The sequence below is a fragment of the Xenopus tropicalis genome, chromosome 9 (assembly GCF_000004195.4).
Source record: "Xenopus tropicalis strain Nigerian chromosome 9, UCB_Xtro_10.0, whole genome shotgun sequence".
Taxonomy (NCBI): domain Eukaryota; kingdom Metazoa; phylum Chordata; class Amphibia; order Anura; family Pipidae; genus Xenopus; species Xenopus tropicalis.
In genome coordinates, this window is record NC_030685.2 from 66419887 (window position 1) to 66445064 (window position 25178).

At 39.6% G+C, this 25178-nt stretch overlaps 1 protein-coding gene across 1 annotated transcript; it reads left to right on the forward strand.

Moving 5' to 3' along the window:
- Positions 1–34: 34 nt before the first annotated feature.
- cir1 (corepressor interacting with RBPJ, 1) lies at positions 35–22736 on the forward strand. Its single transcript, XM_002934604.5, has 10 exons — positions 35–286; positions 2854–2948; positions 3503–3576; positions 5074–5084; positions 5758–5816; positions 9035–9083; positions 10410–10527; positions 17315–17421; positions 19322–19413; positions 22185–22736. The coding sequence occupies exons 1-10, from the start codon at positions 215–217 to the stop codon at positions 22492–22494; spliced, it is 987 nt and encodes a 328-aa protein (XP_002934650.2). The 5' UTR covers positions 35–214; the 3' UTR covers positions 22495–22736.
- The last annotated feature ends 2442 nt before the right edge of the window (positions 22737–25178 follow it).

A 25178-nucleotide genomic window follows, 5' to 3' on the forward strand; every position in this document is an offset into this window, starting at 1 on the left:
GCGTGGCTGCAGAACGTCACGTTTGGAGATCTCTCGCGAAACCTATACGTGATCGTGACGTCGCTACGTACTGCCGTTCGCAAGTAGGAACTAGCAGCTGCCAAGCGTTCTGTTGTTGCACAGGAATTGGGAGCTGGCACAGTCGGGCTACTTATTGGCTTTGGGGTGATTTGCTAGCCGGTGTCTGGGGCGCTGCCTGAAATTCGCCGGCACAATGGGGAAGTCCTTCGCCAACTTTATGTGCAAAAAGGATTTCCATCCTGCATCTAAGTCCAATATAAAGAAGGTTAGTGTGTGGGTTTGGGGTGGGCTTAATGATGAGACCAATTGCATGGAAATATTGTAAAGGGCCAGGAACAACAACAGAGGGGTCGGTATATATTGAATTGTGATGTATTGTTAGTATGTTACTTGTAGTCCCTTCTAGTATGTCATATAATGTCTTATTGTTAGCAACTTAGCACTTGGTCTTCATTTTTTATTGCTTTTGAATTATTTGCCCTTTTCTTCTGCCTCTTTGCAGTGTTCAATTGGGGGCTTACTGACCCCAGCAGCCAAAACAACTGTTACTCTGTGAGGCTGCAATTGTACTGTTATTTAATTATTTATCTTGTTCAATTTCCAACATCTCATTCAGCTGCCTGGTTGCTAGGGTAAATAAGACCCTAGGAACCAGATAGCTGCTGAAATACTAAACTGGATAGCTGCAAAATGAATAGCTAAAAAACTGAAAAACTAAAAACAAAAACACCATTGCAAATTGTCTGAGAACTGGGATCTTACCTTTCTTACTTGTGAGCCACAGTCGAAGGTAAAAGACTTGGAGAGCAACACAAGCACCATAAAAGTTCATGGAGGAGCCAAATAAGGGCTGAGATTGGCTATTAGGCACCTCTATGTATGTATGTATGTATGTATATCTTTATTTATAAAGTGCTACTTATGTACACAGCGCTGTACAGTAGAATACATTAATACAAACAGGGTGTTAATAAGATAATAGATAAATACAAAGTATAATAATAAATACAGATAAATACAGCAGCAATAAGTTAAGAGTCGAGGACACAAGAGGAAGGAGGTCCCTGCCCCGTAGAGCTTACAATCTATATGGGAGGGTAACTAACAGACACAAATAGGCAAATATAAGTGCTGTAGGTCACAGTGGGTGACATTACAATATAAGTGCCAGTTCCCAGATTAGGTGCTGGGCGAGTGCTCCAAAAGGTAGTCTTTAACCTTAGTTTTAAAAAGACTGGGGGAGGGTTCTCTCCTGAGGAAATCAGGGAGGGCATTCCAAATGTAGGGGGCAGCCAGGCAGAAAGGTTTAAGGCGGGAAACCGCAGTAGTAGTGGGGGGCGCAACCAAACGATTGCTGTGCGAGGAACAGAGTCGGCCGGGAACATACGGAGACACAAGGGACGAGATGTAGTGAGGAGCAGAGGAATGGAGGCCTTTGAAGGTTAGGAGAAGAAGTTTGTAAGATATTCTTTGTTTAATAGGAAGCCACGATAAGGCCTTTAGCAGGGGAAGGGCCTGAACTCTCCTGGATGAGAGGAGGAGAATTCTGGCAGCAGTTTTTAATATAGACTGTAGGGGGGAAAGATGGGAGTTAGGGAGGCCGGTTAATAGCAGGTTGCAGTAGTCCAGTCGTGACAGGATGAGAGCATGCATGAGCAGCTTAGGTGTTGCAGTAGAAAGAAAGGGACGAATTTTGGCAATATTGCGTAAGAAAAAATGACAGGTTTTGACAGTGGTGTTAGGATGTGGTTAGGATGTGGTTAGAAAAGGAGAGACTGGAGTCAAAGATCACCCCCAAACAACATGCCGAATCGACGGGGTTGATGAGGGTGCCATCAATAGAGATAGAAAAGGGGGGGGTAGGACCAGGCTTAGGCGGAAAGATCATTAGTTCAGTTTTTGTTAGGTTGAGTTTGAGGTGGCGTTGGTTCATCCAGTTAGAGATGGCCAGGAGGCAGTTAGAGATTTGAGTCTCAGTTTCAGCTGTTAATGCACACTATCAGCTTACAGGGGGCTTTATTTGGCAGTAAATCTTGTTTTTAATCAACCTTAACTTGTCATCAAGTCAGAAATAAGTACCTGGTTTGGGGGCACTGAGAGCAACATCCAAGGGGTTGGTGAGCAACATGTTGCCCCCGAGCCACTGGTTGGGGATCACTGTCTTACAATATCAATGTCTAAATCATACTAAAGTTAATTTAAAGGTTAACTACTCCTTTAAACCCTATGTCTGTATGCAGGAATGGTTCAGATCAGCATTGATGTCCACAGAAAGTGAGCAATTGAGGAGAACCCACAACTCCCATTCATTAATAGAATATTAGTTTGTAAAAATGTATTCTTTGTTTCTGGGAATATGGAGAGCAGAACTGGACAAGGAATTGAGTAAGACTGCCCATTTACACTTTGAGGCATATTTATCCAAATTTGCTGCGAATCCATGTAGCAACTTATAAACAATGATTTATAAAGACATTTTTATAAGAAATTTAGCTAAATTGACCTCTTGTATGCACTGTGGAAGTGAACAGTGTAAAGCTCTGTGGAAATTGCTGGTGCTGTATAATTAGGGAATGTACTACTACTGGCGCTTGGTAGCTTATCTCTGGACTGTTGATGCAGTCTCCACATTGATCTCTGGTTCTGCTTTCTTTTATCTTCTGGGATGGTAGAATCTCATGAATGGCAGTCAGTCTACCATTTCAGGCATATATATGGAAGGGCTATTGTTGAACCCTGAGTAAATGTCATTTTGACCTGATCACCTTTGCTTCTCTAGTCACAGCAACTTTGTTGTATATAAATTCCTCCCCCCCCCCCTTCTTATTTTAGGTATGGATGGCAGAACAAAAAATTACCTATGATAAGAAAAAACAAGATGATTTAATGCAACAGTATTTGAAAGAGCAAGATTCCTACAATAACAGGTAAGAACCTTTTCAGCTTGAGTCTAGCCCATAAAAAAAGTCATTCCTTAGGAAGGTTAGTGTAGCAGTTCTAGAAACCCTTCTATGGCCAGTAGAAGCAAACAATAAAAATGATTAATTTCTATTAAATTTCCACTTATTTTTTTTGCTCTTTGCGATAGAATGTAATCTTTAATTTTAAGCCTTCTTATGGATTTAGCGTACAGGGTGTTTTGACTGCTGCAGTGCTATTGTGGGGAACAGTGGAAGTTAAAACTCTCTCCATGGTTGATCACTGTTTCCCGCAGCAGAGGTTTGTAGTGGTGGGCTGACCCTGCTCAGAAATAAGCGAGCACAAAACTATTTGCAAATAGTGTATAAAGCTGAACTCCGTGACAAAAACTACCCTTTGCGGCAGGGGACTCTCATGGATTGGACTTACCCGGCTTGCACCTTCACTCTACAAATGCAGTTCCTGCTGATCACTGGCTGTTTTTTAGAAAGCAAAGCAACAGTAAACTACTATACGCCTAAATCAAGTCTGAAGTGTTTTATGATATGCCATATCTTTGCAGATTACTGCTTGGGGATGAACGAGTAAAGAATGGTCTAAATTTTATGTACGAAGCACCGCCAGGAGCTGAAAAAGGTATTTTCAGTATAAAGTAGTAACCCATTTCAGATGGTAAAAACAATCCTTTCTTTGTGTTGGTCTTGTTGCAAAGTATAACCCTGTCTGGAGACACTGGGGGTCATTTATAAACGCTGGGCAAATTTGCACCTGGCTGGTAACCCATGGCAGCCAATCAGAAGTGTACTTTCATTGTACTACCTGCGGCTGGTTGGGAAAATCTAATCCTAGATTGGTTGCTATGGGTTACTGCCCAGGTGCAAATTTACCCAGTGTTTTTAAATGAGCCCCACTTTGTTCTTTGTGATTTTTCTGTATGTGTATATATTTTATTTAATTTTTTTTCTCTGCTTATTTGTATTATACATATGAAAAGAATCTGCCACATAGCTTGCACCACACCAGGTCATTCTCTGTAGCAAACAACAGATAAACTTGTGCTGTTTTATTCTACTGCTGCAGTGCATATTCATTTAAAGAGCATTGCTAGAATCATCTTTATGTATAAAAATTTCTTCTTGTCCTATGAGTACTGATACTTCATTCAATAGTGATATGTGATTGCCTTAAAGGAACAGTAACATCAAAAAATTTTAGTGTTTTAAAGTAAAATATAATGTGCTGTTGCTCTGCAAAAAACTGGTGTTTTTGCTACAGAAAAGCTACTATATAAATAAGCTGTTGTGTAGCCATGGGGGCAGCCATTCAAGCTGGAAAAAAGGAGAAAAGGCACAGGTTACATAGCACATAACTAGTAGATAAGCCCCATATAATTGAGGTTTGGCTGTTATCTGCTAAGTAACCTTTGCCTTTTCTCCTTTGAATGGCTGCCCCCATGGCTACACCGCAGCTTACTTATATAAACTATAGTAGTCTTTCTGAGGCAAACACACCATTTGTACCAGTGCAGGGCAACAGTACATTATATTGTAATTACTTTTATACACTTTCATTTTTTGGTGTTACTGTTCCTATAAGGCAAACAGCTGAACCAACATAAAGCTGTTCATCAGTGGTACCATAATTGATTTGCAACAAATTTATACTCTATGGGGCCATTTGTAAATGGTCAGTTTTTTTTTTTTTTTTTTTCCATTTCGGATTTTTTAGTGCTAAAAGTCACACAAAACCGTTGCAATTTTTTTAAATATGGCTATGAATCCGACAGTTCGCCAGTTCGCCAGTCAAGATCATGTAGAAGGTTTCAGATTTTTGGCACTGATACTTTGTGCTAAAATTCAAAAAAGTAGATGTTTCAGTGCGAAAATTCAGGAAAGAAATGCAGTTTCACAACTTTTCTGCGACTTTTTCCTCACACTAACTTTTTCAGTTTGGACTTTTAAGTAAATATCAGTTCATGGAAAACTGAAAAAACAAAAATAAGAAATGTTAGAGTTTTATTTATGTGCCTCTATGACTATAATACTAGCATTTATTTCTGTGTACCTGTGATTGTAGATTTCTGATCGCAATTTTTTCTTTCTTTTTTTTTTTTTTCCTTCATCTTTAATGAAGAAATAAAAGAGGTAACTGAATTTCTACATTTATATACAGTATATCCTTTGTACACAAAAAGTGTTCAATATAGGGAATCTAGCCATACATTTTCAAATGACTTTTACATTCAGGCTCCCCTGTACTTGACACCACTCACTTATACTGGCAGTCCCTGCAGTCCGTTATCTTGCCCATACCTTTAATAAGGGTTCATTTTTCTTACAAGAAAATGGATCCTAAAAGTGTAATGTGGGAGGTGATTTATATATAACCTAAAAGCCAGGTGTTTCAAAGCAGGTTTAACAAAGAGGTTGCTTTCATTTACCCTGCAACAGCCAGGCACTAACAAAATCACCAGAGCATAAGTTATAACATCCCAGAGTCTAAATCCACACAATAAATTCTTCTCCTCCACATAATATGAGAGTTAATCAGGGTGCCCATTCACAAGAAAAGAGCTGCCTACATTGTTAAAATTTGTTGTAATCAGACTGGACCAGTCAAAACACCATGGCCTCTCACGTGAGAAATGCAAAGGGCCAGTCGTCTGTTTTGATGTTGATGGGACTGAGCCAATATTTAGGCACAACTTGGCTTTCAATAAAGAAAAACACAAAGCAAGAAACACCATGGAGATAAAAAAAAAACAAAAAAAAACAATAAACATCTCTATTAAATAGGTGCTTTGTGTTTCTTTTCTAGAATGAGGGAGAAACAACAGAGTACAAATTTGAGTGGCAGAAAACGGCACCTAGAGAAAAGTAAGTTTCCTACTGATATTCCCTGATAATTAACATTATATGAAGCTTTCACGTGGAGTGGCTAATTCAAATCAGAAAAATAGCTCATACCCACACTGCTACCATTATCTACAGTCATGGCCAAAATTGTTGGCACCCCAAAATTTTTCCAGAAAATCAAGTATTTCTCTCAGAAAAGTATTGCAGTAACACATGTTTTGCTATACACATGTTTATTCCCTTTGTGTGTATTGGAACAGAACAAAAAAGGGAGGAAAAAAAGCAAATTGGACATAATGTCACACAAAACTCCAAAAATGGGCCGGACAAAATTATTGGCACCCTTTCAAAATTGTGGATAAATAAGATTGTTTCAAACATGTGATGCTCCTTTAGGCTGATGCCACACGAGGCGTAGGGCTGAAATTTTCGGCAAGCGGAAAAACGCTTGGCGAAAATTCAGCCCTACGCCTGCTACTTGTGCCTGCACCCGAATGAATGGAATATGCTCGGGTGCAGGCACATGTAGCCAATATACGCATGAAAATGCGAGACTTTGCATTCTCTCGCGTTTTCATGCATATATCGCCTACATGTGCCTGCACCAGAGTGTATTCCATTAATTCAGGCGCAGGCACAAGTAGCAGGCGTAGGGCTGAATTTTCGCCAAGCGTTTTTCCGCTTGCCGAAAATTTCAGCCCTACGCCTCATGTGGCATCAGCCTTAAGCTCGCCTGGGGCAAGGTGTGGGCAATATAAAAATCACACCTGAAAGCAGATAAAAGGAGAGAAGTGCCCCTTAGTCTTTGCATTGTGTGTGCCACATTAAGCATGGACAGCAGAAAGCAAAATTGTGGAAAAATATCAACAATCTCAAGGTTACAAGTGCATCTCCAGAGATCTAGATTTGCCTTTGTCCACAGTGCACAACATTATCAAGAAGTTTGCAACCCATAGCACTGTAGCTAATCTTCCTGGGCATGGACGGAAGAGAAAAATTGATGAAAGGTTGCAACACAGGATAGTCCGGATGGTGGATAAGCAGCCCCAAACGAGTTCCAAAGAAATTCAAGCTGTCCTGCAGGCTCAGGCATCAGTGTCAGTGCGAACTATCCATCGACATTTAAATGAAATGCAACACTATGGCAGGTGACCCAGGAGGACCCCACTGCTGACACAGAGACATTATAAAGCAAGACTACAGTTTTCCAAAATGTACTTGAGTAAGCCACAATCCTTCTGGGAAAATGTCTTGTGGACAGATGAGACCAAGATAGAGCTTTTTGGTAAAGCACATCATTTTACTTTTTACCGAAAATGGAGGCCTACAAAGAAAAGTACACAGTACCTACAGTGAAATATGGAGGAGGTTCAATGATGTTTTGGGGTTGTTTTGCTGCCTCTGGCACTGGGTGCCTTGAGTGTGTGCAAGGCATCATGAAGTCTGAGGATTACCAAAGGATTTTGGGTCACACTGTAGAGCCCAGTGTCAGAAAGCTGGGTTTGCGTCCGAGATCTTGGGTCTTCCAGCAGGACAGTGACCCCAAACATACGTCAAAAAGCATCCAGAAATGGATGGTAACAAAGCGCTGGAGAGTTCTGAAGTGACCAGCAATGAGTCCAGATCTAAATCCCATTGAACATCTGTGGAGAGATCTTAAAATTGCTGTTGGGAAAAGGCGCCCTTCCAATAAGAGAGACCTGGAGCAGTTTGCAAAGGAAGAGTGGTCCAAAATTCCCGGTGAGAGGTGTAAGAAGCTTATTGATGGTTATAGGAAGCGACTGATTTCAGTTATTTTTTCCAAAGGGTGTGAAACCAAATATTAAGTTAAGGGTGCCAATAATTTTGTCCAGCCCATTTTTTGGAGTTTTGTGTGACATTATGTCCAATTTGCTTTTTTTCCTCTCTTTTTTTTTCTGTTCCAATATACACAAAGGGAATAAACATGTGTATAGCAAAACATGTGTTACTGCAATACTTTTCTGAGAGAAATACTTGATTTTCTGGAAAAATTTCTGGGGTGCCAACAATTTTGGCCATGACTGTAGTTAGATAGGGCTTTATGGATGCTATGCAATAAAAATTCTTTATGCAGAATTAAATACAGTCTGACTTTTGTCAGTTGGTAATGTTTAACAGAGAAAATTAAAGGAACAGTAACACCAAAAAATGAAAGTGTATAAAAGTAATAACAATATAATGTACTGTTGCCCTGTATTGCTACAACTGGTGTGTTTGCCTCAGAAACACTACTATGGTTTATATAAGTAAGCTGCTGTGTAGCCCCGGGGGCAGCCATTCAAAGGAGAAAAGGCACAGGTTACTTAGCAGATAACAGATATCTACTTATGGGGCTTATCTACTAGTTATCTGCTATGTAACCTGTGCCTTTTCTCCTATTTCCAGCTTGAATGGCTGCCCCCGTGGCTACACAGCAGCTTATTTATATAGTAGCTTTTCTGTAGCAAAAACACCAGTTTTTTGCAGAGCAACAGCACATTATATTTTAATTACTTTAAAACACTTAAATTTTTTGATGTTACTGTTCCTTTAAAGCACAGTTGTATGCCAAGTGGCATATCCTGTAATGAGCAGAAGTTGTTAGAACAGCCTTTCTATGCCTCCATTATCACATAAATCCCCACTTAATTCTAGTACATGTATGGGACCTGTTATCCAGAATGCTTGGGACCTGGGGTTTTCCGGATAGGGGATCTTTCTGTAATTTGGATCTCCATAACTTAAGTCTACTAATAAATCATTTAAATATTAAATAAACCCAATAGACTTGTTTTGCCTCCAATAAGGATTAATTATATCTTAATTTGGATCAAGTACAAGGTACTGTTTTATTACTACAGGGAAAAAAGGAAATAATTTTTAAAAATTAGAATTATTTGCTTATAATGGAGCCTATGGGAGATGGCCTTTCCATAATTTGGAACTTTCTGGATAAGGGATCCCATACCTGTATGTAAAAGAGCTGTGGTGGTCAAGCAAATATACACAGTGCATCAATTGGCTCAAGCATCAAAGCAATGTGTTTTAGATTATGCCCAGTTTGCTTCCGTACAGACAGCTACAATTCTGTGACTGGGAGGAGGCAAGAATAAAATACATTTCATATTGCAACAATAAAAAGCTCTGCTACTAGTTGGTATGTGTGTCTTCACCCTTAACAGAGAACCAGCATAATGATTCATTAGAATGAATTTTTAGTTCTGGCTATTTTATTTTAGGTATGCTAAGGATGACATGAATATCAGGGATCAGCCTTTTGGAATACAGGTATGTAAAATGTATATTTTTGCCCAGCTGTTTCATTATGCACTTCACAAAGTGAAATGGTTAAGCAAAAAAATAAATATTATAATGAATATTTTTAAAATTAGTGGTAGACAGTTTAGTAAGATATACAGTTTTTATGAGGGCTGTCCAACTGGAAGTTGAATGTGGCCCTCCAAGTATGTGGCATGATTATGTGTATTTTCTCTGCACTTTGCCTTTTTTTTAAGCAACAGACTGACTTGTGCAGTGAATTCAGCATTTTGGGGCAAACAAACCCTTCCTCGTAAGGAATTTCTGAAACCCCTGCAGCACTGAATTCACTGCACAAGTCAGTCTGTGTCTTAAAGGGGATGTTCATCTTGAGTCTGAAGGTCTGAATTTGAACAGCCCACCTGAGAAAATAACTTGTTTGTAAATCATCTTTATTATTTAAGATGTTTAGTTTTAAATCTACTGACCAGACATCAGAGCTGCTGAAAGTCTCTCTCCTCTACTATGACCTCTGTCTTCTGAAAGGATTGCCGACTTCTGTTTGCATTCTGCCCAAAACAGAAAGTTGACACTGAATTGGTTCTGCACATGCCTTCCCTCTCCTGCTCCATTTGTATTGCACTGATCTAAATGGCTGAATCTTGCCAGCCAATTGTATCACTGATATGCAAATAAAGCAGGAGTGAAGCGGGTCTGTTTAAATGCAGTCTGAAGGTGAACATCCACCTTTAAGAGGCAAAGTGGTGGAAATCCTTGTCTGCTGTGTCGGACAAGCAATTGCCTATTATACTTATTTAGCTTTTGTGACATATGTTCATTATCCAACTTGAGAGCAGGACTGCGATATACTAATATAATATTAGACCCCATTTTTATTTAAAAAAAAAAAAAAAAAAAATTCTGTTTCTTTAGGCTAAGGCCATACAGGGTTTTTTTTGTCACTCCAACATGGCAAGCATACAGCAGTTCCAGTTTTACAGTTCTGGACAACACATAAGCTTAAGGTTGTCCATGATATTTACTATAACATTTCTCCTCCCCCCGCTCCACCTTCATTCTGCAATTTGGCAAAACTGGGGCAGTTCTTAATTTCCCTGATCTATTGATTCAATACTACAATAACAGTACTGATATCACACATCAGATTAAAAAGCATTTGCTTACAGTTATACACTGTGAGCAGTTTCCATGGGCATACCAGTAGGGCAAAGGCTTTCCATGTGGCTAATGTAGGGCCCAGGAATATCTTTTTGTGAAACAGTTTATCAACACTGTAAAAGCAGCTGTTCCCACGACGTTGTCCTGTAACATTTCTATTTTGTAAACATATCACAGGTTCGAAATGTGCGGTGTATAAAATGCCACAAATGGGGACATGTGAACACAGATAGAGAATGCCCTTTGTTTGGTCTCTCTGGTATCAATGCCAGCTCAGTTACCACTGATGGATCAGGTAAGCACCATACCTTACAGAAGTTGTTAATACAACAAGCAATTGTCGTATATTTTACTAAGTGCGTTGTTTAGTAGATAATCTTTTACACTATTGTTCCTGCCCATTTATTGGTTGTCTACTATGTGATTGTAGTTTGACCAGACATCCAGGTATGTTTTCAGTATTTTTCCCTAAACCTTGGCAATATTGTTTCATAATATGCATATACAAACCAGAAGTTTGTTTCAAGTAAAATCATAGCATTTGATAAACAGACTGTTTTCTAGCATGCAGGAGGAATTATATGTGTACACAGGTGCATAGCATGATTTTTTAGTTTTTATTTAGACAGTAACCATCATATTCTGCAGCATTTTCTAACATGCACGGCCCAGAAAAAAAGGGGTAAAAACACTAGAGGCACTTAACTTCTATAATGCCACCAAAACTATGTACCTTCTGCATAGACTTTCTGTACTGGGGCATGCTTGGGCCCTGTAGCTGTAAGTATTCTGTAGACCTCATCTGCTAGCAGTGGGTAGAGTTCTGGGTTAAAAAAAATGCTTGCAAACATTCCTGTGCTTGAAACAAACACTTGTGCATGTTTTCTGACTCTTAAGCTGGCCATACATTATAAGATCCACTCATTTGTCGCCAAACAAGCAGATTTTTTTCCTTAAATGCCCACCTCGGTTAAGCAATATCAAGAAGATCCAGTTGTTTGGCCTTAGGGCCAAATGATCAGAGCACAATGACTGGTATATAGGCCATTGGGGCGAGGACCGCATTAACAGGACTGATGTGGCCCTCGTTCTGACAACAAAATCAAACCTGCCCGATCGACATCTGACGTTTTAAAACCAGATATCAGTCAGAGGGCCCCATACACAGACAGATAAGCCACCAAATTGGTTTGAAAGGGACGAATCTCCAGCCCAAATCTGCCTGTATATGGCTAAGTTTAGTGTCAGTGCCCCTCCTGCACATATTACTTTGACTTGGGTGCAAGGCAAAATATACTAGGGTACATGGGATCCCTGTATTTACACCTGTTTAATAACCAAGTGTTAAGTGGATGCAATGCAAAATATACTAGGGTACATGGGATCCCTGTATTTACACCTGTTTAATAACCAAGTGTTAAGTGGGTGCAATGCAAAATATACTAGGGTACATGGGATCCCTGTATTTACACCTGTTTAATAACCAAGTGTTAATTCCAGGATATACCCTCAGTAGTACAGTTAATAAACTCAATGCAGGGCAGTGAACATAGCAACCAACAAAATGGTGGATTGATTTCTGGAGTGATGGGTCAGAAAAATATTTAGAGTTGTATACACATTTTGTAATTGTATTGTATTTAGTCATAAAATAAAAAAAAATCCATACATAGTTTTTTCTTTAAGTTATTTTAAAAAAATAAATAAATGTCTTGAGCAGGTGGTGTGCAGCCCATAGACGGGAAACAGAAGAGGGATCATATAGAATCATATCAAGGATTGAACTCAGTAAAGTATAATGGTGATGTTCCCTATGTAGTTCCCTGACACATGTCCCACAAACTGCAAGTTGTTTATGAAGCCAAGCTCTTGCTGCTGTCTGGGGTAGAGGATCACAAACTATGTGGTGACTTCTAAAGGGATCCTACTAGATTGTACTGGCCGAACAGATGCTGCTGCAAACAGAAAATGCTCTTATTTATGTATACCATACATACAACTCATTGTTGACAAACTCTTAAATGTCAGTATACCAGTACCATGGCAGTTTGGGGACCCCACTTGCAGTCTGTATAGGTTATCCAGTGGTTGCTTATTTAGATTGTCTAGCTGCAGCTCTCCCCTCTGCATTTGGCCGTTTATTATTTAGGCTTCACTAGGGCACTAAAGGTTACTATGGATTTTAGAAAGTAACCTCATTGTTTTATAAAACCAGAACTGATATGCCCAGCATAAGCTGTGTTGCATAATACTGATGCTGAGTTTGTACCTCTCCTTTTTGTGGGGGGTGAATCTGGTTCAATTTTAGCAAACAAATTTTATGTATAGTTCTTAGAATACAGTTGTATTTTATTTTTTTACAGTTTTGTTTAGAATACATTGGTACATTTTGCATTAGTGTCTGGCAACAAACCTATGAAACATTTGTGAAGCCTCATGTTCTTGAGAGGAGCATCTGCAACCTTGAAACACTGATATCCCAAGCTTTCTCTGCAGCTTCACGTTGTTTTAATACAGGCCTGAACACACTGCTCCTTTTGATCACACAGATTGTAGACGTGAACAGTAGGTTGGGTGTAAAAATATCTCGTTATGGCTCAGGTCTTGACCTAACAGTAAGAAGAGTCGTTGCAGAGTCCCTCTTGATGAAGCCTGCATTGACTGCTTAGAGAAACAGAAATTTGATATTGAAGGATGAAAAAAAGGTTCTTGGGGAAGCGTTACATGGCAGTTTGGCCACTGAGAAGTTCAGACTTAAGAGAAAGCCAGATTCTAGTCATGTTGGACAGCAAGGATTTATACAGACAGGAAGAAATAATACTACCTATCATAGAGGTCAGCAGCATGGTTAAAGCTGGATGGATTCTCCAGGCAATAATCACAAAACAAATGTTACTGCCTCAGAGTAGAAATTGAGATGGGTATTGCAAAGAGCACTGACCCAGATACTGCTCAGGTCCAGTGACCCACATGCAATCTCTGATCCCTGCTGTTCATGGTGGATCATCTTCATAAGTGTAATTGACTTGTTGCCATGGGGAAAGCCGTATTCTCGGCAAGATATGCCATACCTTTTATCAGACCTCTGTCCCTAACTGTTCCGAGACAGTGCTTGTGTATGAATTTCAGTCCTTTGCTGTTTGTGTCACCATCAGTGGTCAATCATAGCTATTTAATACTGCATTAAAGAATGTTTTATTCATTAGATCTCTATTCCTGGAAACAGCAGGGGGTTGAGGAAAAGGTAACCTAAAATGGGTAATTTTAAAAAGCAGTCAACAATAAAAGTCTCACAAAAAAAATGGCAGTGGTGGAAATTGTTCTCCTAAATGCAAATTTGACACTGATTCATGCACAGATTTAGCAGTGGATTTTTACAGTCTCTTTATTAGTAATTTAAAGGGGACTATGGCCTAATTTAGAAAACTGTATTTGGCTTCTAAACTGCAAAACAAGCAACTTTGCTTTTAAACGTATTACCAATTTTGTGTCATTAAAAAAAGAAACACCCCTGTAATAATTGATCAAATGCTGGTAATAGGGTATTTGCTTTCTCCTGGCATTTTCACTGCAGACAGATAATTTCATGTTTGTCCCTAGTGCTGCTTTGTGACATATCTGTTATATTTGTGACTGCTGCCTCTACTCTGCCACCCAGTGACAACTTTCCCTTTCATTACAGATACAAGCAGTATTCTAGAGTTAGAACCCTGTCTGCTCTTTATGCAAGGCCCCTGTAGTTTTCTCTGTGCTTGGTACTGTACCAGGGATTCTGTCATGTTTTATATATAGTTTTATATATTAATGAACCAACCAATGTATTTATTTTTAGTTGTACTGTTGGCGTGTAGGCGCCATTGCAGTGCATTGTGCCTGAGTCGCATCAGGGTTTCTCCCTCCTGGGTGTTATTCTCATGTCTACCACTAGGTGGGCATGTTTAGCAATGCAAAAAATGTCTGACTTTATTTGATCTCTACAAAGCTGAATTTTTTTACAGCATTCAGGAAACCTGCTTTTAGATGGGTAAGGGGGTCTGGGGTGTCAGAAATGATTGCCTCTCATTATATTTAATTTATTTGGGGCTAAAGATCTCACTGTATTGATTGTATTGGTTGCCACTGCTTCTCTCTGTATATAATGTGCTGCCATTCTCCAATATCTGTTGCTTTATTTAATGCCACTACTTCTGCTCCATATTGTATAAAGTATTTAGGGTCTGGAGTTAGAGTTCACAGAAGTCAATGTACCATTATTTACAAGCAAATACTGTGTGTATATATCAATATCTCCTTTACTGTACAAGCTAATTGAGACTAATGGCACATAGCCAGTTATGGAACGGTGTATTTTAGCTGATAGAGAAATGTCTAAAGTCACCCTAAATTACTGGGAGGCGGTTTTGCCTGTTAACCCACTCACTAGAATTCAGGACAGTACCAGCAGTGCTATTAGCCCATAGAGGCACTGTCAGTTAGCAGAGGTGCCAGGGAGCTGTTACCTGCCCATTGTTCTGCTGATTGGCTGCTGGGGGGGGGGGGGTTGGTTGATATTACTCCAAGTTGCTGTGAAGCAGTAAAGAGAGACTGATGGTTATGAGAGCACAAGCCACATGCTTTGGCCACCTAGGAGAGTAAGGCATTGGCTATCTCTGTGTCAAATTTCAAAATTAAATATAAAATATTTTTTTACTCTTTTAAAAATGGAATTTAGTTCACCATTCTGCTAAGCACAAAGCAGACAGGGTTCTGACTCAGGGGGCACTGGGGGAACATGGGCCGAGTGAGCTGCAAACACATTTATTTTCACAAGAATTTTCCAGTGTGTATTAGCATAGTGATCAGGAGAGTACAGATTTACAAATACGGGGGATGTGTATTTTAAATCGAATAAAGAAATACCCTGCCCAAGTGGCATTCTTCTAGGGCTCCAGTTTCATTTTAAAATAACTTGGAGCTGCTGCCCAATGTTATCACAGCCCCTTAACCTTGTGGTTTATCAAATATTTGGCCTGGCACATGGAAAAATGCATGATGACTGTTATTTTCTGTGTTTTAAGGCTCTTGGCCCTTATAGCATTTTTAAATTTATATTATCATTTTTTTGGGGGGGGGGGGGGGGTGGTTCTACGATTTATCTGCTACAGCTTAACTGTCCTGTGCTGCGATGTAAGTGTCACTGTACCTGTAGCATTTAGATTATTGTTTTAGATCTTTCAGATCTTCCCACTGATGTATGTAATGGATGTTCTTTGATTCTGGGTTCTCGGCAAGGACCCCTGAGAAGGCGCTGCAGGTGGTGCAGAAGGTGACCCACCCCTTTAAAAACTAACACAAGATATTTGTTTGTTGGGTCAGATTTTTAAGATAACCTTGTTACGTAGACAAAATAGTATAAACATATTAAAAATAAAAGTGTTGAAAGTCTATTGCATGTATGCAATCTAAGCTGCTGAGTTCCACTATTTCATTTGCGTGTGGGATTTTAAGGAGAAGGAAAGGTACAGTCACTGAGAGGTGCCAAAATGTTGCATTGTAATCACTTACTTGATACCCTGGGCTGGTGCTCCTATTAGCAGAAAACTGCTCGCGAGTACCCTGGGCCGGTGTAAGGGATCCTCTTCCTTCCTCATGCCTCTTGCACATGCCCAGTAGAGTGAAAATCTTAACTTTAACAAAAAAGCCGACTTTCTTCTACTGCACGTCAGCCCCCGGATCACAAAGAAAGAAAACAGAAGGAAGAAGATCACTTGCTCGCAGGTACCTTGGGCCAGTGCAGTTTTCTGCTAACAGGAGCACCAGCCCAGGGTATCAAGCAAGTGATTACAGTCACTGGGGGGTATCGAACATTTGGCACCCCTCAGTGATTGTACCTTTCCTTCCCCTTTAATTACCGTTGCCCTAGTGCCAAAGAGAAGCTGCCAGGATTTGTGGTTTTCAAACTTATAATTATTTACTATAATCATTTTTTAAACTCCTAATTATGTAACTTAGCAGCAAATCTTTCTGCTCCTTAAATACTTTCTGTCTCTGCAGGCCTAAATATGAAAATGAGCAGTTTTTTTGTATTGTTAAAATTGTACGTTTGCTGAAAAGCTAAGCAACCCCTGGGTATATGTCACTAAGCAGAATAATGGCCATTAGTAGTAGGTAGAAGGAGTAGGTAGTAAAGGAGAAGGAAAGGTAAAAACTAAGTAAGCTTTATCAGAAAGGTCTATGTAAATACAGCCATAAGCACTCACAGAAACGCTGCACTGAGTCCTCTGTCAAAAGAAACACAGGGTGTCTTGTCTCCTTTTTTATAAACATGATTGATGTTTGGGTGTCTGACTTCCTCTCTCTTAAAATCCTTAATTCTGGTGGCCAGAGTCTGCGCAGTTCTTTTCCCTCTCTTGCTCCTGCCTCCATAAGAATGCTAAGAACCCCCACCCTTAGGAATGTGTGGTCTGAGCTATAACGGCTAGACTGCAAACAGGAAGCTATTTAAAATGGCAGCTGCTGTCTTAAGCAAACGGAGAAAGCTTCCAGGGCTCTTTACTCCGGTATGGTAATGCTTTCTGCAGAATAAATATAGTGTTCTAGGTGGCACTAATGTTGCGTATCTATTGGCAGTAAAATGGCAAAATGACTTTCCTTCTCCTTTAAGTGCAAACAATACTTCATTATGCCCGTGAACATGGAAGTTTCTGACTTCTTGGATGTCGCTTTACTTTATAGGCGCTTTGTTATTGCTTGTGGCTTCTGAGAGGTCCTTAGCTTAATGTATTGTAATACCCAGATCCGTTCCTGCATTGTTCCGCAATAAGAATGGCAATATAGTAGTATATTATTGAGTATTATGTTACATAACAGGGGAATCCACCCCCCACAACACTTAAATACAAATGCAATTATTTTGTATTCCGAATCTCTCGGCCGCTGTTTTTCCAAAATCACATGCGATGCTTTTCCCAGCGGAAGATTATTGAGTTTGATTTAGCGGCGATTTTACTTAACAAAGCTTCAAACGCGTTCCCGCCGCGGAGCCGGGATAAAGCTAAAGGGAGATATCAATGATATGTTCAGACTGAAATTTCTGTTCGCAGGGCCATCAATGCACCCCTCGGAGTTAATGGCGGAGATGAGAAGCAGTGGGTTTGCGCTGAAACAAAATGTGCTGGGGAGAAACTTGACCGTAAACGATCCATCACAGGTAATGATCTTTTTATCGGTAAGCTGAAAATCTCTATGAATCTGCATCTGATTGCCTGCAAATTGCTACTTAGCTTTCAGCAATATGCAGATTTGTAGGAACGAGAGAAAGGGCACCGAAATCGCTCCCGAAGCCGCATGTTTCACAATATTGCCCAAGTATCAAAGAGGAAACAATTTACTGCTGTTTCTCTTTTTGGTGTTCATTTCATCGGTGCCTTTTTGCATAAATTGATCCGGTTCCCTGGGCTGCAAAGAGTGAAACCTGGGTAATAACCATCATCTCCCAGCACATTGTTGGTTTTTGTGTTACCTGCTGGCTGGTCCCAGAGAGGCTCTGAATAGGAAGAATAGAAAGGAATTTGTTTCTAGATGGACACAATCACGGATGGCAGTACTCCACATTGACTCGATAGTGCAGGATAAAAACCGGGTACATTAGATTCCCATCATCCTGGCACCGAGAGATTGCTGTAATTGAATATTCATAATAAAAAGACAGACATCTCCACAGCAACAACATACCTGAAAGTAATGCCGTCGCTTACTGATGGCCACTCTATAGAAAGCTTTTTCTCCAAGCAATCTATTCGCAGGCACTTTTAGTGATGGATTTGTCAAGAGCTTTTGAATGCAGACAAAGCCCCGTGTGGAACAAACTGAAACATATTGAAGCTGTTTGTAAAGGACACTGATATCAAACTTGGTACAGCGTGTTCCTCACCCACCACATTCATTCAGCTTGTGTCTTAGCTTCCCATTATTGTAATGGTTTCCCCATGCATTACATTGCACAACAGGGAATGGCTGAAGACTTTGTGGTACAGGTAACTGCCATTAAAGGAAACAACAAGTAACTATACAGAACAGAAAGTACAGAAGCAGGAACCGCTGGGGATAAAATATTTAATAAAGTTACCATCATGCTTGGGGTCATGTATAAAAATTCCTGTAAGCCAAGTTGTCTGATGTTTTTGCAACATTATCTACGTTGTGACTTTTGATTGGTTGATTTGCAGCTGGGAAGAGTGCTTATGCTTCATGTAGAATAATGTCTATGCTATTATTGGCATGGTCATCTAAAGAAATGATATCATAGCTACTATATAGCCACAGAACAACCATGTCCAGTAGGGCTGGAGGGCCCACATACCAAATTAGGTAGCATATAAACTGTTTAGAATACAGTGGTTGTAGAACCTATATAAAGAGAGTAGAAAATGCAGTTTATGGCTCTTTGGACACCTATTTAGACATGTTCTACATGATATTAAACCTTCTTTAATGCAAATGTATTCATTTTATGGTTTTAATAGCTGTATATCCTGGAACAGTGACTGGTGGCTTAGAAAAGTTTTGGATTTACACAATTATAAAAGGGAGAATGTGAGGAGGAATGGTTATGTGTGATACCTGTACATAGGCTTGCCCTATCCGGTGGCCTGCTGGGGTAGGGACTGGAAGTAAAGTCAAATTCCACTTTCAGTTCAAATGAGCACATCAAAACAGATCAGCATTCCTCTGAGAAGCCTCTGTATAATGAACTGCTCCTTATCTCACAGCCTAGCAAAGGCTGCAGCTAGGGTAGAAGGAAGGGATTGGTTTATACAGAGGACTTCTTACTGGACAGCTAATATTCACTGATTGAGCTTGTACTAACCGTAATTGAAATATTGCTTAATTTCAGTTTTAGAATTTGCCCTGTTTGGTGCAAAAAAAAAAAAAAAAAAAATATGTAGAGCACAAGTCCTTTTCATATATAATAATGTTAATGATGCTGCCACTTCTAAATTGAAAAATAAAGGAGCTAAAAGGCATATACATCACGATTATGGAGTTTTGGTATTTGGCAGTGTTTGTCAGCCCATTCACTGTGTTTGCTCTTCTACTTATGGTTCTAGGTGTACGTTGTAAGTGAGGAGGAGGAGGAGGATGATCCAGAAGTTGAATTTTTAAAGTCTCTCACAACCAAGCAAAAACAGAAGCTTCTGAGGTAAAAGCCATGTTTTTTTTCCTTGTCCTGAGGTTGTGTGGCTCATCACTGCTTATGTACAGTTTGTTTGGCAGCACAGGGGTAAATTTGCTCAAGTAAATTAGGCCATAGCTGGGAATTGGGAATTTGCTTTTATACTAGAGTAAAAGAAGCTAACTCCTAAATATAACCAAGGAATAGACACAGCACTCACAGGGCTTCATAGTGAAACAGTAAACAATCTTTTATTAGTGCAGAATCAACGTTTCAGTCTCATAACCTGGACCTTTCTCAAGATCTAGGTTATGTGACCGAAAAGTTAATTCTGCACTAATAAAGGATTATTTTGTATGTTTACATTTATTAAAAAACAGTGACAAGTGCAACAATAAAATCCCTATGATATGATATAAAACTGCAATATCCACCTCTGGGTGCTAGATTGCCAGGGAATGGTATGGCCATGCCAACATCTCCTTGGGCTTTTTGGTGTGACCTTATCATCTTAGGGCTCTGGCACACGGGGAGATTAGTCGCCCGCGGCAAAACTCCCTGTTCGCGGGCGACTAATCTCCCCGAGTTGCCTTTCGGAAAATCGCCGAAAAAGACTCGCGAGTATTTAGTATTTAATCTATTAATGAATGGGTGCAACGACATGGAAAGAGTACAAACATTTCTCCCACCCCACTAAAATAAAATACAGTTTTGTTCCCTACACATACTGTAGACAGTAACCAATTAGTGTGGGCTGGAGGGGGCAGTTTGGGCCTCTGTTTACTTGAAATACCAGGGACTATTTTTGAATCACAGTCTGGCCTGCTCTCTGCTGGTTTAGTCCTATAATTTGCCAACTGCTTTAATTTGGTTAGGTGCGTTTGTTGCCAATGGAACATGCAATGCAACAATATAGCCCATAGGATAAACAGTCTGTTTGGCATTGCGGAACCAGCTGTAGAATAATGTACATTTTGTTTAAAAGATATCAAGAGATATTTAGGGCGTGTGTGATTTCACAAAAATATGTATAAATATCTCCGCACATAAGACCAAGTCCATGAAAGGCGTCCTTCTTAAATTGTTCTATTTTCAAAAAAACCTAATTCTGTCTTAACAGCATGGTTTGTATTTATATAGCTTGTAATGCATACTGTAATTGAATTGTCCATTGAAGGAAAATATTCCACAATGAGAAGAAAATGAATTATAGGATTTAGATTGTGAGTTGTTGTATAGTTTTCCCCTTTGGATACATTTTTCATCTCCAGCAGGGATGCTAGTATTATGTTAAGTGCAGATACGTGGTTATATTTCACATGGTTTCTAAAGAGAAAAACGGCTATTTCGTACAGCGCCTTACGCAGTTTGTAAATGGAATAATAGCTATGTTTGGCAAGATATATTTTGGGGGGAGGAAATAGCCTAATACCACTAAGGAAGATTTAGATACATGAGGGTTTTTCATTAGCCTCCCCCCCCCCCCCCGCCATATTGAGGCATATTTCTGAAACATTGTCATACATGCTCACTGTTTTATGTTAACATACAGTTATCGCAAGTTAATACAGGTATGGGACCTTTTATCCAGAATGCACAGAATATGGGGTTTTCCAGATAAAGGATTCTCCTGTAATTTGGACATTAACATTAATTAGAAATAGGATTGCTATGCCTCCAATAAGGATTGGGATCAAGTACAAGGTACTGTTTCATTGTTACAGAGAAAATTAAATCAGTTAATTTGATTAAAATGGAGTCAAGAATGACCTTCCTGTAATTTGGAGGTATTATAAATTTGACCAATCCCATACCTGTATATATAGAACTATCTACTGTGTAGTAGATTATTAGGCTGAATAACTGGATTGTATATAACAATATCTATCTGCAAGGTAGGGGGAAGGTGCCAACTCTCACACTTTCACTCTTATATCCTCCTGCACATATTAATGGCATGAGGGAAAGATAACCAAATCTTTGCAATGGCTGGAAACACCAAGATGAGTTTTCTTGTGGATTGGTCAATTACCTGCAGAGGCCTGACAATCTCCATGTGTGTGTCCAGCTTTAGTTACTCTAGTAATGGAATCTTTTGACCATAGATAATTCTTTCTTGACATTGCTTACTCTACCAGATATTATATACGAAACAATACCTTGGCTTTTTAAATGTAAATCTTTCCACTTTCATGGACGGGTAAGCTACCTTGTAACCATGGTTATCTACTTACTTCTGTAATAAAATCATTTTCATAGCCATCTGAACTGTATCGGTTGCAGAAATGGGCAGCTAAATGGAAGACAGTAAAAAATTAAGTGTAGAGAAATGTCGTTGTCTCTCTTCTAAGCAGAGCAAAATCAGAAGACTTTCCCTTTGGCTGTCAGGGCAGTAAAAAGCTAACCAGCAGGTGGCACAGTTGTTTCAGTTTCGCTATATTCGCAGTGTAAAAATTGCAAATATCTTAAATGAAAAGAAATGTAAATTACAATTTTACACAAGTTTTGTTTTGATGGCTGACATCTCCTTTAATTTAAAATAAGGTAAACTATGCTGTGAACAGGACCCTTGGCAACAAAACTGCGGCTATGATTATATAAAGATGAGAGAGTATTGCTTTATCAAAAAATGTATCTGCTTATCTTTACAGTTTTTTCTGTGTGTGGGGGGGGTTATTTTATAATTCAGTGTTCCTATTTAAAAACATGAAACAAATAATATAATCTGCTTCTTGGATAAATTGCTTATTGGGCAATAAGAACTTTTTTTTCCATTTTGCCATTTTTGTCTCAAATAGGAAGCTAGATCGACTTGAAAAGAAGAAAAAGAAGAAAGAAAAGAAACAGAAGAAATCCCAGAAGAAGAAAAGCAAGACTAAGCATAAGAAGCGCAAAAGCAGCAGCTCCTCCAGTGACACATCTAGTAGCAGTGCGAGTGAGTCGGAGAGTGAAGAGGAACAAAGACACAAGAAGAAGGAGACCAAAAAAGAGAAAAATGCTAAGGAAACAGACCAAAGCAGCAGTGACTCTGATGAAAAGCAGAAAACAAGAAAGACCAAAGCCTCGGAGCAATTGTTGAGTGAACGCAGAAGAAATAGCAGGATGTAGTAAGTCCTGACTGTAACTCAGACAGTAGTATCCAGAAACGGACTAAGAAGTCACAGAAAAGCCAAAGGCATTATAGAGCTAGAGCCAACAGTAACTCCAGCAGTGAACAGCCAAGGAACAGGCATAGAAGTAAGAGTAGAAGCAGGAGTAGGAGCATAAATAACTATGATTGTGGGAATAGCAAAGATAAAGAGAGAAACAAGGAAAAGAGGAGCAGGAGCAAAGACAGGCAAAGAGACAGGGGCCAGGATAGGGACAGGAGCCGGGAAGGGTATAGGGGCCAGGACAGGGCCAGAAGCCGGGAAGGGGAAAGGGACAGGAGCCGGGAAGGGAATAGGGGCCAGGACAGGGACAGGAATCGGGAAGGGTATAGGGGCCAGGACAGGGACAGGGACAGGAATAGGGGCCAGAACAGGAGCCAGGAAAGGGACAGGAGCCATCAAGACAGAGATCATAAAAGGAGATAGTATTTTATAAAGGACTCCACACATTGGATGCCCACTAAGAAATCCTTGTACCGTATGCATCTTCCTTGTAATCTTCCTTGGGATTTCAGTGCTGTGTATATACTTTTGTTTGGAATTAAAGAAAATATCCTTGCCCTTTTGTGCCTTACTCCGTGTCACAATGAATGCATTCTGGGCCTATCTTATGTGTGCCGTCTAATGGATGAGGCAGAATTTATAGCTTAAAGGATTCTGGCAATTGTAATGAACAGTAGGTTGTCTTTAATGATCCATACATAGTATAGATTGTGTAAAAGAAGGGCTTCCAGTGATACGAGGCCCCTGGCTTCATACATGTTAAGACAAATACAAGCACTTTGTGCAGCTTGTTCCTGCTTTGAAACCCTACTTTTCTACAAGGAGTCGAGGTGCTTAAGGTAAGAGTAATGATGTGGAATAATTGTTTCCCTGACCATGCTTATAGATGGGTTTGTAAGTTATCTTAACATTAATGTTTTTTTTTTTTTTTTTTTTACTTAGTCTCATCAAAGGTTTATAATCCCATGAAGCAGAAAACCTATAAAGGAGGTATGCATATTCTGATGAGCTAAAGCAGCAGTATGCATTCAGTACTGATGCAATATAATGCCTGACAGTAGAAAAGAAATCTTTTTTTTTTTTTTGCAGTTATGGAGCGTAGGTGGAAAACTCCCCCTGTGCTTATTAATGTTTTATGTGGGTATTTTTTTGTGTATATAGATATTGTGTGTTTATTTTATATATAGCTGACATTTCCGGATACTTGATAAAGGTCCCTTCGGGGACCAAAATGTCACATGCACGGTAATACAATTTTTTTATGGAATGCTTGGTATTCAGCCAATTTACTTTCCATACTACTGAAGCCTGACCAATTGATCTGGACTGGGCTTCAAAATAGACCCTGGCATTTCTTGTACACAGAGGCCCAATTATTCTCCCCACCAGCCCAATAAATAGTGACTGCCTATGGCATCTTATAGCAGCCCCTCTGGCATTTGCCAGAATCTATAGGTTGCCAGTCCGGGCCTGCTGACCAACCATGCACTCACAAAATCTGACAACCTTCTTGATGGAAGATCAGAGCAAAGGGGGCACAAAGTAAAGTCTAACATGGAGACATAGTGTTTAATGCTAATCCCCTGACTAAGGGTACAATGCATAGACCAAATATTCTTTGGGTGATTCAGAAACACTGCTAAGAGACAGTTTGTTGAATAGCAAAGCAGTGAATACAAAATGCTACACACCTTGATTGACATTAAGTGGGCGCGCTAAGCTTTTGGACTTGTGTTTGACAATTGTTCTCAGGCAGAGATGTGGAGGCTCAAATAAGTGGCAAATGTCATTGCTGTGTACTCATTCCATTAACAAAATATTCTACAAATTAGCACTTCTGCGACAAAGATAAACCTTTAAAGGAATACTGTCACGGGAAAACATGTTTTGTTTTTTTTTTTTCTTCAAAACATATCAGTTAATAGAGCTTCTCTAGCAGAATCCTGCACTGCTTTTCAAAAACTCAAACAGATTTTTTTTTATATTTAAATTTGAAATTTCACATGGAGCTAGCCATATTCTTCATTTCCCAGGGTGCCACAACCATGTGACTTGTGTGACTGACCATCAAAGATAATTCCAACTGCAAGGCGTTTAATAGTCCGAGAGGTTACAAAGGAACCCAGGGTAACTAAGCAACTAAAGGCCTGTCTCACATTGGTGAATGTAGATGTTCATGTGTCCACCATTAGGACTGCAATGAATAGCATGTTGTGTATGGCAGGGTAGCAAGAAGAAAGCCACTGCTCTCGCCCCAAAAATATTACATAGTTTACATAGTTGAATCTGTGCCTGGACGGTTTGCCATCATCGATGAAACAAAGAATTCTGAACTTTAGCAGAGAATTCTAAAGCAAAATTTAAAGATATCTGTCTGTGAACTGAATCTCAAGAGACAGTGGGGCATGCAGCTCGGCAACGATCATAAACACGCAAGTCGTTCTACCAAAGACTGGTTGGTTTAGAAGAATAAAGTGAATGTTCTGGAACGGCCAAGTCAAAATCCTGACCTTATTTCAATTGAAATATTGTGGAAAGACCTAAAGAGAGCGGTTCATGTGAGAAAACCCACTAACATCCAAGAGCTGAAGCGGTTCTGTATGTAGGAATGGGCTAGAATTTCTCAGAGTAAATGTGCAG

Excerpts from the sequence above, each read along its gene's own strand:
- cir1 (XM_002934604.5), top strand. The coding sequence starts at position 215 with ATGGGGAAGTCCTTCGCCAACTTTATGTGCAAAAAGGATTTCCATCCT. Across the intron at positions 9,084-10,409 it reads ATCAGCCTTTTGGAATACAG|GTTCGAAATGTGCGGTGTAT; the intron begins GTATGTAAAATG and ends AACATATCACAG. Across the intron at positions 10,528-17,314 it reads AGTTACCACTGATGGATCAG|GGCCATCAATGCACCCCTCG; the intron begins GTAAGCACCATA and ends TTCTGTTCGCAG.